This window comes from Oncorhynchus gorbuscha, linkage group LG12 (genome assembly GCF_021184085.1).
Source record: "Oncorhynchus gorbuscha isolate QuinsamMale2020 ecotype Even-year linkage group LG12, OgorEven_v1.0, whole genome shotgun sequence".
Lineage (NCBI taxonomy): Eukaryota > Metazoa > Chordata > Actinopteri > Salmoniformes > Salmonidae > Oncorhynchus > Oncorhynchus gorbuscha.
This window is the reverse complement of record NC_060184.1, coordinates 45,275,741-45,290,581: the sequence shown is the minus strand read 5'-3', so window position 1 is coordinate 45,290,581 and position 14,841 is coordinate 45,275,741. Positions and strand designations below refer to the sequence as shown.

The window sequence follows — 14,841 nt, the reverse complement described above, 5'->3', positions numbered from 1 at the left end:
CCAGGGCCAGGTTTGAGAACCACTGCCCTTGGGCCTACAAAAAGAGCAGAGAGGAAATCTCACCTTAGTTATGATCCACTGAATGACGAAAATATTGAAGTAAAGTAGGATAATGTAATTAAAGGCATGTATCAAATTGTTGCTTAAACTGAAACCCCCAAAGTCATATCCAATCATTATACAAATTTAAAGCAATAGTCATATGTGGTCACCTAGATCATTTCAGCACTGTTTTGATTGGGACAGCACCATTGGGGATTTTTTTTTAAATGAACCCTTATTTTACCAGGTATATTGACTGAGAACACATTCTCATTTACAGCAATGCCCTGGGAATAGTTACATTGAAGAGGAGGAGGGATAAATGAGCAAATTGGAAGCTGATTTTGATAAATCAATCAATGTCAGAATTTTGTATTCACTGAATCTCCGTTTGGATATTTGGTAGGGATGTAACGATTCATCGCCAAGTACCCGTCCCTGATTAATATGTTTAAGACACTAGAGCATCGGTCTGCAAATCCCAAACAGATCCAAATGTAGCATGCGTCGGTCAGAAAAAGCGATTCAAATATGACAAATCGCCGTTTCACAATTGTATATAATTTTTTGATTACATTATTTCTACCTTCAGAAAATACCTAATATTTTATGACAACTGATACTTCGACACTGAAGGTGAGGATGCAAGCATGTAAGCATGTAATGGTGTTGACAGTCATTGATCTACAAGTAATTATTTTCCATGCCAACCCCAGGCAATATTAGTAGTCTACTGTTGTCAAACGGCACCATGTCCAGCTTCACGCACTGACCAATGAGAGGTATGCGGCCTGATCTTACACATCTGCACGGTACCTTCAGCTTCAAAGGCAAAAAATAAAATAGTCAGCTTTATTAGTTGAGTGACAGCCTATGTATACTGGACAAAATTATAAACTCAACATGTAAAGTCCTTGAAATGTTCTATATACACAAAGCTTATTTCTCTCAAACATCCCTGTTAGTGAGCATTTCTCCTTTGCCAAGATAATCCATCCACCTGACAGCTGTGGCATATCAATAGGCTGATTAAACAGTATGATCCTTCCACAGGTGCCCCTCGTGCAGTTGTCACACAACACAATGCCACCGATGTCAAAAATGTTGAGGGAGCTTGCAATTGGCATGCTAAGTGCAGGAATGTCCACCAGAGCTGTTGTCAGAGAAATTCATGTTAATTTCTCTACCATAAGCTGCTTCCAATGTCGTTTTAAAGAATTTGGCAGTATGTCCAACAGGCCTCACAACTGTAGACCACGTGTGACCACGTCAGCCCAAGACCTCCACATCCAGCATCTTCACCAGCTGATGAAACTGATGAGTATTTCTGTCTGTAATAAAGCCCTTTTGTTGGGAAAAACTCATCCTGATTGGCTGAGCCTGGCTCCCCAGTGGGTGGGCCTGATCTCAAATTGGTGGGCCTTTCAGTCATGTGAAATGCATAGATTAGGACCTCATGAATTTATTTCAATTGACCGATTTCATTATTTGAACTGTAACTCAGTAAAATCGTTAATTGTTGCATGTTGCGTTTATATTTTTATTCAGTATAATTTGATAGGTTATTGTTATCTATGCGAGGTTGAAAGTGTTTTACCAGAATAAAAGTAAACTGTCAAAACCATTTGATTTTGAGATGGGGGTGAAATCCAAAATTATATTGATAAGTGTTTGAGCTAGTTATTTAATCTGCAAAAATGAATTAGTGGGTGATGGTGATTTCAGAACCCAAGTGGGGGAGATAAAAGTACATTAAAAAAAATATGCCACATTGCTGCCCCTCCCCTAATCTGATAGGGGGGTGCTAGATGCCTAGTCTACCTCATGGCTCAGCTCAGGTGCCTACATAGTACATACACACAAAAAAAAATTAGGCTGGGGAAAGGTTAGCTAAATTGAGGTGAGTGCTCATGATCATCTTATTCATGTATTAGTTGATCAGAACATTTTGCCAGCATGTTACGTAGCTTAAAAAAGTGGCTTTTCCTCTACACTCTCATAGTAGCCCCTGCTACTCCCGTCCAAAAGCCGACAACTTGTCTGATAATCAATCGATGCGCTCCTCCTGATACTGAGATGCACTGCCTGTCATGGTCTTGTAGATCCTCGTTCTCACGAGTGCACTCCAGCCTAACCGTATCGCAATTTGAAACACGACCACACATTTTTCTGGTCAATATTAGAATCCTGGTGCCGCTAGGGGCCCCAGCTGTTGCAGCTGAGTAAGAGTGGTATTAGGATGAAGGTGCGAAGACGCGCACAGTTTTTCTTTAACACAGCACGGTACGGCAAGCCCAAAACCCACTGCGCATTAATCAATTTCACAGAATTTGAGGCAGTCGGGCCACATAGAGTTCTCATTCTCAGGCCAAACCCAAAGTTAACCCCTCAATCCTTTAGAGATACAACAATTCATTTGGGCACACCTGAGCGATTGCTTTTGGACAAGCTCAGGTAGTACCGCCCAGTTTAAGTCAGTTTTCTTCCATTTAGTGAATACTGAACACACCCCAGGTCAAAAATCAAACCTGTGATAGGGGTGTCACTCACTAGGGGGCGCTGCCAGAAATTTGAGGTGCAGGCTCTCCACTTCCTCGTCCACGGGCATGCTCATTAGGCCCCAGCGCTGGCCCCGCTGGGTGGGGGCCATCTTCACACACACGTCCCTATTCCCCGACGCACGCACCCCGTCCAGCAGGCTGGCCATTAGGGAGTCCCTAAACACACACATCAAATTAAGTCATTAGAAAGAGACAAGAATATGCAGATATGACGCACACACAGAAAATATATAAAAAGACAACGATGCAGGATCGAGAGTACAGTACATATGAGCAGGGTGTGAACAGAAACAGATTTAGTGAGCTTAGCCAACAGAAAAGGAAATGGGAGGGCAAATATGACATTTGCCATGATAGAGCTGTTTTGTGCAGTACCTGTCTGTAGAGCAGTACTTCCTGATCTGGCCTCTGATGAACTCTATGGTGAACACCTGGGGGTTCTCTGCATCGCAGATGAGAGCAAACACCTGCACACACACACAACGGTGCTTCAGTGCAATTTACTTGAAAAAGACAAACATGGCATTTAACAGAGCCTGAGGCAGAGGCCAGGTCATAGAATGAATAGAAATGACAGTTCTGAAACCCACATAACACAAGGAAAATTAGACTTCTACAAATTCGATGAGTCAACCCCAGTGTTTGTGTTGGAATTGTAACAGCCACTCACCTCTCCAAAGGGCTTGATGGTGACTATGTTGTAGGAGGCTGGGTCTCTCTCCACCAGACATGTCTCTGTCAGGCACAGGATCCTCTTGATGGGCTCCTGCCAGGGACAAACAGTACAGGAGAAGTTAGTCTCAAGCTGATAAGGGCCAGTTGACTACAAAGCACATTTTAATCTCAATGTCCAAACAAAGTCAAAATCTCCTCATAAAAAAGGTAAACAGGTCAAATATAAAGGAAGGAACGATGGTGATGGCAGTTAGATTCTGACCGAGTGGCGCGGGGAGACCTTCTGCACCACGAACTCTGCCAGGGAAGTGATACACTCGTCTGAGCCGTACTTCCCAAGCCGGTCCGTCACAAAGTCCTCGAAGGTAAGCGGGTCCTTACGCAGCCGCAGAGTGATGCCGATGAAGTTAGCAGCGTGCTCAATGGCGCTTTTGATGATCTCGTCCCGATGCTCTGACGCAAACAGGTGCTGAGGGGGTTGGATGGGGCAGATAGAGAGAGGGATGGGGAGGTGGTGAGAGGGATGAGAGAGAAGAGAAAGAGGGATGGGAAGGTAGAGAGAGGGGGGTGAGTGTGAGAGAGTGCAATTAAAACAGTACGTGCGCGAGTCAGTCCTGGAAAGTGGAATTTCACAAGGGAATAAACACATTTATTTGCACACAGACAATTAAACATTTAGAGACGTACCAGGCGGCTGAAGCCCCCATAGAGGATGCAGAAGGCCCCCTGGTAGTCGTTGAGCTCTGCAAAGCACTCCAAGGAGCGGTAGTCGTAGGAGCACACAACCCGGTTGGTCTGGGGGTCAATCTGGTCGATTCCCCCCGGGGTCACCTCCAGGCTCACTGATTTCCGTGTGTCACTCCAGTGATGCTTGTAACAGTTGTAGCGCTGACGGGACACACACACACACACACACACACACGTTAATAAAGTGGACAAAACTGGTCATGGCATCACGGCATAATATAGCTCTGGTCCAGAGTGTTACGTGCAGCTTGGGGAATGCTCGGCGTCAGCAAGCCACATGTACAGTAACACCCCGGACCAGAGCTAGACAATGATAACGCCTAGAGATCTATCAGACATTCAAACGCAAACCAATCAATCAAATTGACAATGTGTTTTTTTTTATCCCTCACAACTAATGGATATAGAAACTGAACCACTATAGAAGACCCTGGTTTACAAAAATATGAAGATAATCCTTGTCTGTGCCTGGCTGCCCTTTTAAAAACAGAATATGTCCCAAAATGATACCCTATTCCCAATGTAGTGCACTACTTTTAACCAGGGCCAATAGGGGATAGGGTGCCATTTGAGACGTAACCATAGTGCTCCTCTTTGAAGAGATCACCAGGAAGTTGTATTGATCTGTGCTGTAGATGAAAGTCACCCTTTAGGGGAGCAGGCGAGTGGCTGCTCTTTTCCAACCTCTCTCTCCCAGGGAAATGGGATTGTGCTGATGGAGGGGAACACAGACAGAGACAGCGTCCCAAATGGCACCCTATTCTCTATTATAGTGCACTACTTTTAAAACAGTGCAAATGGCACTACATTGGGAATAGGGTACCATATTGGACGCAGTGTGAAACACTAAATAAAATCCTCAGGGTTCCTGACTGAGTCTGCTAGACCAGCTCAGTGCGGAGACATCCTATTATTATCGTCAACTCAGGAAGAACAACAACCAGAGGCTGCTCCACTCTGCCCTTCTTCCTCCTCTTTGCTCTACTCAACATGGCCCTGGGGTGTGTGGGGTGTTTGTTTTACTCGTCCCCCCCCTCCTTTGATTTGTTCTTATCGCCATTCATATTCTATTCTCCTCTATAGTGTGGTCATACATTCTGTAAAGGAGCACTTCAATTCTTTCAGTTCTCCTTTCACTCGTTTGTTCAGGTCTTCATTCCCTCCCTCCTTTCTCCATTTCCTCAGTCAAGACTTACCCTGCCAGTGATCTTTCCCTCTGAGAAGTCTGTTCTGAATCTCTGCAGAGAGAAAGAGAGATCAGATTAAATATGTATTCACTGTAATCTGGGCCCGTATTCACAATACTTCTCAGTGCTGAATTTAGACCTGCTTTGTCTTCTACATCATAATGAAGAAGACTACGTGACACAGGGGCGCTGATCCTAGATCAGCACTATTAATGTATCCTGGATAGGTAGGAGATTGAGATATCACCCTTTGAATAAGTGTAATTACACATCAGAGATGAGTCAAGTCACTATGCTGGTCTAAAGCTTATGGAAATATCAAACTCAGAGTCTCTTACACCTTTTCAGGACAACGCATTTTGTTTTATGCATGGTGTGTGAGAAACAGCTCTCTCAAAGGACACGAGTGAGAGAATCTTAAGATTTTTGTTTTTGGACAATCTGTGTGTGGGGCAATCTGTGTGTGATTCAAACAATGACAAAGCAGTCATCCCAGGTAGCCTAGTGGTTAAGAGTGCTGGGTCAGTAACAAAAAGGTCACTGGTTCAAATCCCGGAGCCGACTAGGTGGAAAATCTGTTGATGTGCCCTTCAGCAAGACACTAAACCCTAATTGCTCCTGTAAAATCGCTCTCGATAAGAGTGTCTGCTAAACGAGTAAAATGTAATCCCACCACTTTTTGGGGTAAACAGCTGAGGGGTGGGGCTTAAGAAATGTAACCACTCAAATGTATAGATGGGGCTATGGATTGAAGTTACACATTGTTTAAATGGTTTTTACAAACAATTGGCTAAAACAAGCTTATAGTTTGGGTTCTGATGAGGGTTAAGGCATCTGATGATGCTAAGCTCCTGTGGTATTTACAAGCTATTCTTCCAGAACCAATCCTGTCTTCACTCACCAGTGCCTCTGTGAGTAGCTCTGTCCTATGCTCTGTGGAGAACTTGAGCGTTTCAGACTTCTTGCCGCTGCCCTTGCGGAATGTAAGGTTGAACTCAGTGCCCTGGCCCTTTCCCACCGGCGTGATGCCGCATACGTCCCCATACGGCCACTGCAGGGCACCACAGAGGAGACAAAGAGGCAAATATGTCACTGAGGCATGTCACATTCACTAAAGCTAAAAATTACAGATCATAGATTAGCATCCAAATGGTGACAAAGGATATAGCGATCACAAGGATAATGTCACATGACTCAGAGACCTAATTAAGGGTTTTAAAATGAGCCCACTGACCTGGTTTGTGACTTCGAGTGTGGCGGGGTTGTACGTGGTAATGCCATGAGTGCCCACGGAGAAGACTCGTTTGTACCTGGAATAGAGAGGAGGAAAGCTCAGTCAGTCAGATACCTACCCACAGAACATCTGTTATACAAAGACCTACAGGACATTGCGAGGACTGGGTAGTAGCCTAGCGGTTAAGAGGTTGGGCCAGTAACCGAAAGGTTGCTAGTTCGAATCCCTGAACTGACTAGGTGAAATCTGTTGATGTGCCCTTGAGCAAGGCACTTAACCCTAATTGCACCTGTAAGTAGCTCTGGATAAGAGCGTCTGCTAAATGACAAAAAAACAATTGAGTTAAGGTAGCATTTGCCGGCCAAGAGTACTTAGCACCTCTGAACACAGTGCCGGACAACACGTTGTTTTGGCTCTGTATTCCTCCTGCGGGGACGGGGGCTGAGATGAAAAAAATAAATAAAAATACTATACTAATTTCTCACCATTACAATAACAGAGGTGGGGGGGGGGGTGTATGATATCTGTGCGTCTAACTTTCTCACTCATCATTATTCACGATTATCCCTAATCATGGTAGCATCCACATTTGTATTTATTATGGATCCCAAGGCAGCAACTGCACTTCCTGAGGTCCAGCAAAATTAAGGCAGTAATACATGTGAAAAACATTACAATACACTCATAACAGATTTCACAACATATTAAGTGTGTGTGCACTCAGGCCTCTACTCTAGTACCACATGTATATGTGTACATGTGTGTATAGTGCGTATGCTAATGTGTATTTGTATAGATGTGTATGGTTGTGTTGCTTCACAGTCCCCGCTGTTCAATAAGGTGCATTTTATCTGTTTTTTAAATCTAAATTTTACTGCTGGCATGAGTTACATGATGTGGAATAGAGTTCCATATAGTCATGGCTCTATGTAGTACTGTGCGCCTCCCATAGTCTGTTCTTGACTTGGGGACTGTGAAGAGACCTCTTGTGGCATATTTTGTAGGATATGCATGGTTGTCAGAGTTGTGTGCCAGTAGTTTAGACAGACAGGTGCATTAAAGAACACCCTCTGTGTTCTGTTAGACAGGTAACTCTATCCATAATATGGCAGGTGGTGTAAGGCCATAACAGACTATGATCAATAATGTCAAAAGCCGCACTTAAAGTCTAACAAAACAGCCCCCACAACCTTTTCATCATCGATTTTTCTCAGCCAATCATCAGCACAGTAAACGCTGTGCTTTTTGAATTTATGTAGAAGTGTTTAGAAACATATTCTATTGTTATTTACAATAGAAGTGACTCCGAAATTTAAAAAATACATGATTTATCATTCATTTCTATTGGGCACATAACAATCTGACACACAACCAAATCGAACAGCAAATGCATCCAACAAATGTGTAGTGTTCCAAGCTTGATGTTGCCGAGTCATTGTGTGCTATGAATATATGACCAAATACTTTTATACACAAGTGAATGTCCCAATACTTTTGGTCCCCTAAAATGGGGGGACTATGTACAAAAAGTGCTGTCTAAACTGTTCACCCGATATGGATGAAAATTCCCTTGATATTATAGCCAACAGCCTAAACTTGAACCCCATATTCATTCTACAGCCAAAACAACAACAAGTTAGCTCACTGTAATTTGCTAACCGAGTGTAAACCAATGTCGAAACAGAAAATGTTGGCAGTCCGACGCCTACCAGCAGGTGTTCCCTGAAAACAAACTGCGTCAAACGAACTCTGAACGAATGTCAGATAAAGGCAGACCGTCATTCAGTGCAATTTCTCCTGTAGGGGAAATCTATTCCCTACATAGTGCCCTACTTCTGAACAGAGCCCTACAGTATGTGGCCTAGTCAAAAGTAGTGCACTATATAGGCAATAGGGTTCCATTTGCAACTTAGGGTAGCTCAACATTCAGTAAAGAAATTGACTGGAGTACTGCAGTGATGGTGGTGGACCAGTCAATGCTCCCGAAATACCTCTGGAGCAGGAAATAACCATAGTAAAAATAAAGAACTATTATACGGAGGAGTTCGACACTGGACAGAGTGAGATGAATGTACCAGGGAACTTGTATGTGCATCTCAAATGTCACCCTATTCCCTAGGGTATTAATTTTGACCAGAGCCCCTATAAAGGTGTTAGAGGAAATTGTAGTTAAGATGATTCATTATGTATACATTATTGATTAGAACCATTTATTCTAATACTATCATGTTATGGTATGAACAGTAAAAGTTATTGGTTAAGCTGTTACTGAAAATATAAGCAGAACAAATTAATTGTCTGTGTCTCTTGAGGTTAAACGGGGAGCAATGCTATGGCTTTTCATACAGATCAGAATGTTTTGGTTGGATTCCATTAGTGGAGAGAAGTATATCTTTTAGACAGGTTGGAATGTAGTTTTATGAGGGGAGTAAAACGTCTCTAGGACTGAATACTACCTATTGTAAGGATGGGAGAGGGTGTGAAACTGATGACGTCATTTTATGTTCCCTTTCTTTAAAATGTAATGTTCTTTGTATTTTGGGTCAGTACTCATCAAGAATAAATGCTGAACTTGTTTTTAAGACTGGTCTCTTGCTAATTCATGCAAATGATAAACTTACAACTTATCATGAATTAGAAATGAGTGTGAATTGAATTGGTTTTGGCAATAAAACATAAAGGAATTTAGAATTCCTCTATCAAAAAGGAATAGGTGCCATTTGTGAGGCAGACGATAAATACTGTACCAAAATGGAGCGGAGTTCTAAACAACTGCTACCGTTTTGTCACTGGAACTGAATAATAAGTAGGGTTTAGCTAGCGAGTAGCTTGCTGACACTGATGGAGACCACGGTTGAGTTAATATAAAATCCCAGGGAAGCGTGCTTGAGATCTATGAGAAATGTGAGCGCCTGCCACATTCAAAGGGAGTCAAAAATGGCAGCCACTGTAAAGCGATGACTGTGTGTTTATAAGTGTGTGAACGCGTGTCGGGAGGTGGGGGTCTGCTGATCTAACAGCCCAGTGCACCCTGCCCTAGCTACCTCAGAGTGGATGAAGACTTTCCTCTAGGCTGCACCCTTGATCGCTTTCCTCCACATGAGACCGAGGGGGAAACTAGGCTAGCTGGGCACGTCGCCACTCACACAAAGAGAGACACGAGGGCTAAAACTTAACTGACTTCCCTTCCCTACTAAGGCCTAAGATGAGTCCCAAATCACACCCTATCCCCTATATACAGTACTTCTGACCAGAGCCCTATGGACTAGAGGTCAACCTTTGATCCACGCCGAAGTGTGTCCAGATATCAGTGATAGAAATACAGGGGTAGAGTCAACATTTGGGTGGAATCTAGTCTCTGCATCCCTGTAGCAGAGTCTACCTCCATCTCAATCCTTATGCAAGCACATCGTTTCCCTTTCATCCTACCCACTCCCACCCACCCTCCTTCCCTCACTCACTCGCTCTCCCTCCCTCTCAGCACTAAGTGCAGGGCTCCTCCTCTGCTATGAGGGCACCCCTCTACATGGGGCCTTTGTCCTTGCTGCTCAGTGGCTGGGCCAGGCCTAGTCACACAACTTGTTAATTATTCATCCTCTGTGACCTGTACTCTCAAGGCAGATACAGGAGCTCAACCAGCCTAGTCTAAACTCAGCCCAGCACATACTGTAGTAGTTAAGGCCAGGAGTTTTTCCTGACCAGGACATACTCTGGGCCCGGGTTATAAACTAACTAGGGCACCAAGTTTTCCTGGGCAGGTCACATGGTCAGGAAAAACTCTACATAGCCTACATGGGTCAGAGGTTATGAAAAGTAGAGGGCAGGGCTGGCTAGGCTGCTCCTCACAACAATAACAGCCATTATACAGGCATTCCCTCCATGACCTCAGAGTGCTTTACATCATCATAAAGGCACTGCTATCACATTTCATACGAGTGTTATTGGAAGCAGTGGAACATTTAATTGGCAGGGGGTGATTTTACATGTAAAAAGCCCCATGAGCACCAACATGAAGTTCATAGGAGCATATGAAATTGGGTGTCAACTGAAAGCCAAGAGTCAATATTTGAGAAATTAATACAGATTTTGAAACAATTTTCAATCTTAAAAATGTGGAATAAGCAAAGGCTTTGATATCTGGTCAAACAGAAAAAGGGTCTTAGAAAACAACAACCAGAAAAAGTCTTAAGGTATTAGAAATACATCAAAAAACAATGTTGAAGTAAAGATCCCTGCCAACTACATCACTTATATTTAGTCTGAGAAATGTAATGCCTTGAAATTCCATTACCAAAAACCCACATATCTTTAAAATATTTTCACATTTCTCAGAAGTAACAAGGTAGACATATATACACACACACACGTTAGTGTTTTTACAGATAATAATTCATCAACAAAATTGGTAAGTGATTAAAACTCTAAATTCAATCACCAAATCAGTAACAGGATTTCTGCAATTGAATTGGCTACAATGGGAAAAAAAAATCACAAAAGTCACAAACCACAGTTGGGTTCACAAGTTTGGACAGCACCGTACACAGAAAAGAAAAGTAGAATATAGTTCAGTAGAGTATAGTACACAGTAGAGCACACGAGATTTGATTACACTAACTCCACGTTCCAAACTTGTGAAACAGACATCGATGATTGATTCAGATTTGGTCCTGTTTGGGGGCAGAGTTCATTAAAATAAAAAGTGTGTGTGTAGAATAATACCCAAATATACAAAAGGAGGATATTGCATATTTAGGATACATCACCATGAAGAGAATGATGTTCATATTTCATAAGTATGCATTTCTGTGTAGTATAGACCAGGGACACATGATTAAATTATGTTACCGCAATTCTGTTAATGGGTGCAAATCCACTTTACTTACTGTAGTTCAATAAGCAAAATATTTTTTTTTCAAAGGCAATGTGTCATAGCTGACACCCCATTATTCCTGCAGACATCATTGAATCTTAATTTGGAGCAGATAAAATAAAAAAATGTATGTTTTTTTTTTTATTTTATGTTTTTTTTTTTAAGAAACGCTTGGACACAAACTGCAGGAGATTTTTCCAAAAGTCTGTTACCAAATTTAGAGTCGGCACAGTTCTTCCAGTAAATGTGTTTTTGTCAAATGTTCAGTGTAAATTGTTAAAAGTAGTCCTTTGTGCATGGAGTTGTATGGTTCGTTAAACTTTTAAATCAATGGTTTTTGTTTGGCATACATTTTAATGCGGCACAGAGGCCTAATGCAAAGGAAGGCAAGTGATAAGCACTAAGGCACTTCGGTATTTTGTCTACAGCTGGAAAATCTATTGTCTACAGACAGCTAGGCTTTGGTACATGATGTACACACAAGCACACAGTGAAAGAGCCTTTCCATTGACTGAATCAACTTGTCTCTTCCCTCAACAATTCCTCAGTATTGTCTGGGACAGAGGAAGGCAGTAGTGTGGGAGGTGTGTAAATGGAGGATGACGTTACCAGGGAATAATAGAGATTAAGGTTAAAAGGGAGTTTATATGAAGAGAAAGCACAAGACGCAGTGTTAGCGATGCATACTACAGCCCTAACCAGACACAGCAGGGTAAATCTATTTGAATTCTATCACTTCTTCAAAGCATCACTTATGATTTAAACTAAACTTTCATACATGTTTGCCCAAGAAGAAGTGGTCAGAAAGTGACTTCAGGAGATTAAGGTGCTCAAAGTTGACCCATTTCGCATAATCTACGAGAGGTCGACCGATTATGATTTTTCAATGCCGATACCGATTATTGGAGGACCCCCCCCAAAAAAAAGCCGATACTGATTTAAAATCGGCAGAGGTAAAAAAAAAAAAAAGTTATTTATAATAATGACAATTACAACAATACTGAATGAACACTTAGTTTAACTGAAATCTAATACATCTATAAAATCAATTTAGCCTCAAATAATCAAACATGTTCAATTTTGGTTTTAATAATGCAAAAACAAAGTGTTGGAGAAGTAAAAGCGCAATATGTGTTATGTAAGAAAGCAAATGTTTCAGTTCCTTTCTCAGAACATGAGAACATATGAAAGCTAGTGTTTCCTTTTAACATGAGTCTTCAATATTCCCAGGTAACAAGTTTTAGGTTGTAGTTATAGGACTATTTCTATCTATAGCATTTGTATTTCATATACCTCTGACTATTGGGATGTTCTTATAGGCACTTTAGTATTCCCCTAACACACAGAAATACGAGCCTTAGGTCATTAATATTGTCAAATCCACAAACTATCATCTCGAAAACAAGACGTTTATTCTTTCAGTGAAATACGGAACCGTTCCGTATTTTATCTAATGGGTGGCATCCATCAGTCTAAATATTCCTGTTACATTGCACAACCTTCAATGTTATGTCATAATTACGTAACATTCTGGCAAATTAGGCAGCCCAAATTGTTGCATATACCCCGACTCTGTATGCAATGAACGCAAGAGAAGTGACACAATTTCACCTGGTTAATATTGCCTGCTAACCTGGATTTCTTTTAGCTAAATATGCAGGTTTAAAAATGTATACTTCTGTGTATTAATTTTAAGAAAGGCATTGATGTTTATGGTTAGGTACATTCGTGCAACTATTGTGCTTTTTTCACAAACGTGCTTTTGTTAAATCATCCCCCGTTTGGTGAATATGGATGTTTTTTTTTGGAATAAATAGTCTTCACACAGTTCGCAACGAGCCAAGTAGCCCAAAACTGCTGCATATACCCTGACTCTGTTGCACAGAACGCAAGAGAAGTTACACCATTTCCCTAGTTAAAAGAAATTCATGTTAGCAGGTAATATTAACTAAATATGCAGGTTTAAAAATATATACTTGTGTCTTGATTTTAAGAAAGGCATTGATGTTTATGGTTAGGTACACATTGGTGCAACGACAGTGCTTTTTTCGCGTATGCGCTTGTTATTTGGCGAAGTAGGCTATGATTCAACAGGCATCAACCGCACTATGCAAACTTTGGAGTTTTGCTTCCCTTTACCAGTTTCAGATTTCAGAGGAATGCATCACATTAAGTACCTTCCTTCTTGAGTCTACTGGAAAGCTTGGTACAACTGCACAGCACTGTACAGCACTTTGAGATATCAGCCGATGGAAGAAGGGCTATATAAATAAATGTGATTTGATCAACCAGCATTCGGTTTCCAAGTGGAGGCAAGAATGTCAAAGCCTTCCCTCTGTCTCAAGTGAGCCCCACCACAGTAGGCTGTGTCATGGATACTCACGCCAGACCTATCTCAGTTGAGGAAGCCCATCAATTCAGAAATGAACATCGGCACGTGCATTCAAAAGTCCTCCATCTGCTTTTCAGTCTCCTGTCATATTTGACACAGCGATCTCATTACTAGCAAAGAATAATGGCTGCAATGTTTTTGTTTGTTTCCTTTATGTTTTGCTATTTTAACATAGTTGGCAATGACAATATAAGTTACCTTTTAGGTTTGTATCATTTTCATTTAGATATAATTTCTTACCACACAACATTGATTTTGAGATATGAAGACATTATTATAAATTAAATGAAACTGTTCCACGAAAATGTGCGTGTGAAAACCATTACTTGCACGCAGATAGGTAGAAATGGTAAGATAAACAAACTGGCATTCCACATGAGAAAAGGTTGCAGACTCCTTGTGTAGCCCATTGCCCTAAAATTCAGGAGAGTAATTGCAGAATCTGCAAAAGCCAGCAGGAGGAGAATATTTGGGTCAGGTTACTTGCTTTTTCTTCTGGTTATCTAGATATCTGGCTCCTTCTTGTGGCATGGGTCTTATTAAATCGAACAGTAAGCTTAAATAGTGCAGCAGCCACGCTCTACGGGGGGCTTGGGCCTTGCCCAATATTAGGTTATCAGTGGTGTGCCCACCTATGTTATATTTCTGACTGGATCACAAATGCTGATGACTCTATTTGGTTAGAAATTTAGACTGTTTCAAAAACACCCCTTGCAGGATATTTATTTTTCAGAAGCTTCAAGTATGTAAAAGATCACTGCAATAATCCAATTACACTTAACACACTCAAAGTATGGAGGTCAGTTCAATGTTTTTTGTGAAGATCCTAACGAACCTCTGCTCTCACCCAGATTCTTAACAACCCAGATTTTGTACCAGGATTGTTGGATGCTGGCTTTAACATTTTACTTGATAAGGGCATAGCTAGACTAAATTATTTATTTGCTTTAGATTTTGTCATTTGAGAAGATGGTTGAGAAATATCAACTCCCAAAGCAGGACATTTTCTGCGTTCTACAAATAAGACATATTTTGAAGAGCACATCCTTGATTGGCAACCCTGATGTGCAGTTGAAGTCAGAAGTTTACATACACCTTAGCCAAATACACTGAAACTCAGTTTCACAATTACT

General features: G+C 41.5%; 1 protein-coding gene across 1 annotated transcript in view; it reads right to left on the bottom strand.

Moving 5' to 3' along the window:
• LOC123991051 (dnaJ homolog subfamily C member 13-like) overlaps positions 1-14,841 on the bottom strand; it is a 60,150-nt gene that overhangs the window by 32,018 nt on the left and 13,291 nt on the right. Inside the window, exons 3-10 of the mRNA XM_046292194.1 lie at positions 6,447-6,522; positions 6,114-6,263; positions 5,222-5,263; positions 3,966-4,166; positions 3,541-3,747; positions 3,274-3,369; positions 2,979-3,070; positions 2,593-2,759 (exon numbers count right to left, since the gene is read on the bottom strand). Coding sequence (XP_046148150.1) covers positions 2,593-2,759; positions 2,979-3,070; positions 3,274-3,369; positions 3,541-3,747; positions 3,966-4,166; positions 5,222-5,263; positions 6,114-6,263; positions 6,447-6,522 — 1,031 coding nt within the window. The remainder of the gene's footprint in view (positions 1-2,592; positions 2,760-2,978; positions 3,071-3,273; positions 3,370-3,540; positions 3,748-3,965; positions 4,167-5,221; positions 5,264-6,113; positions 6,264-6,446; positions 6,523-14,841) is intronic.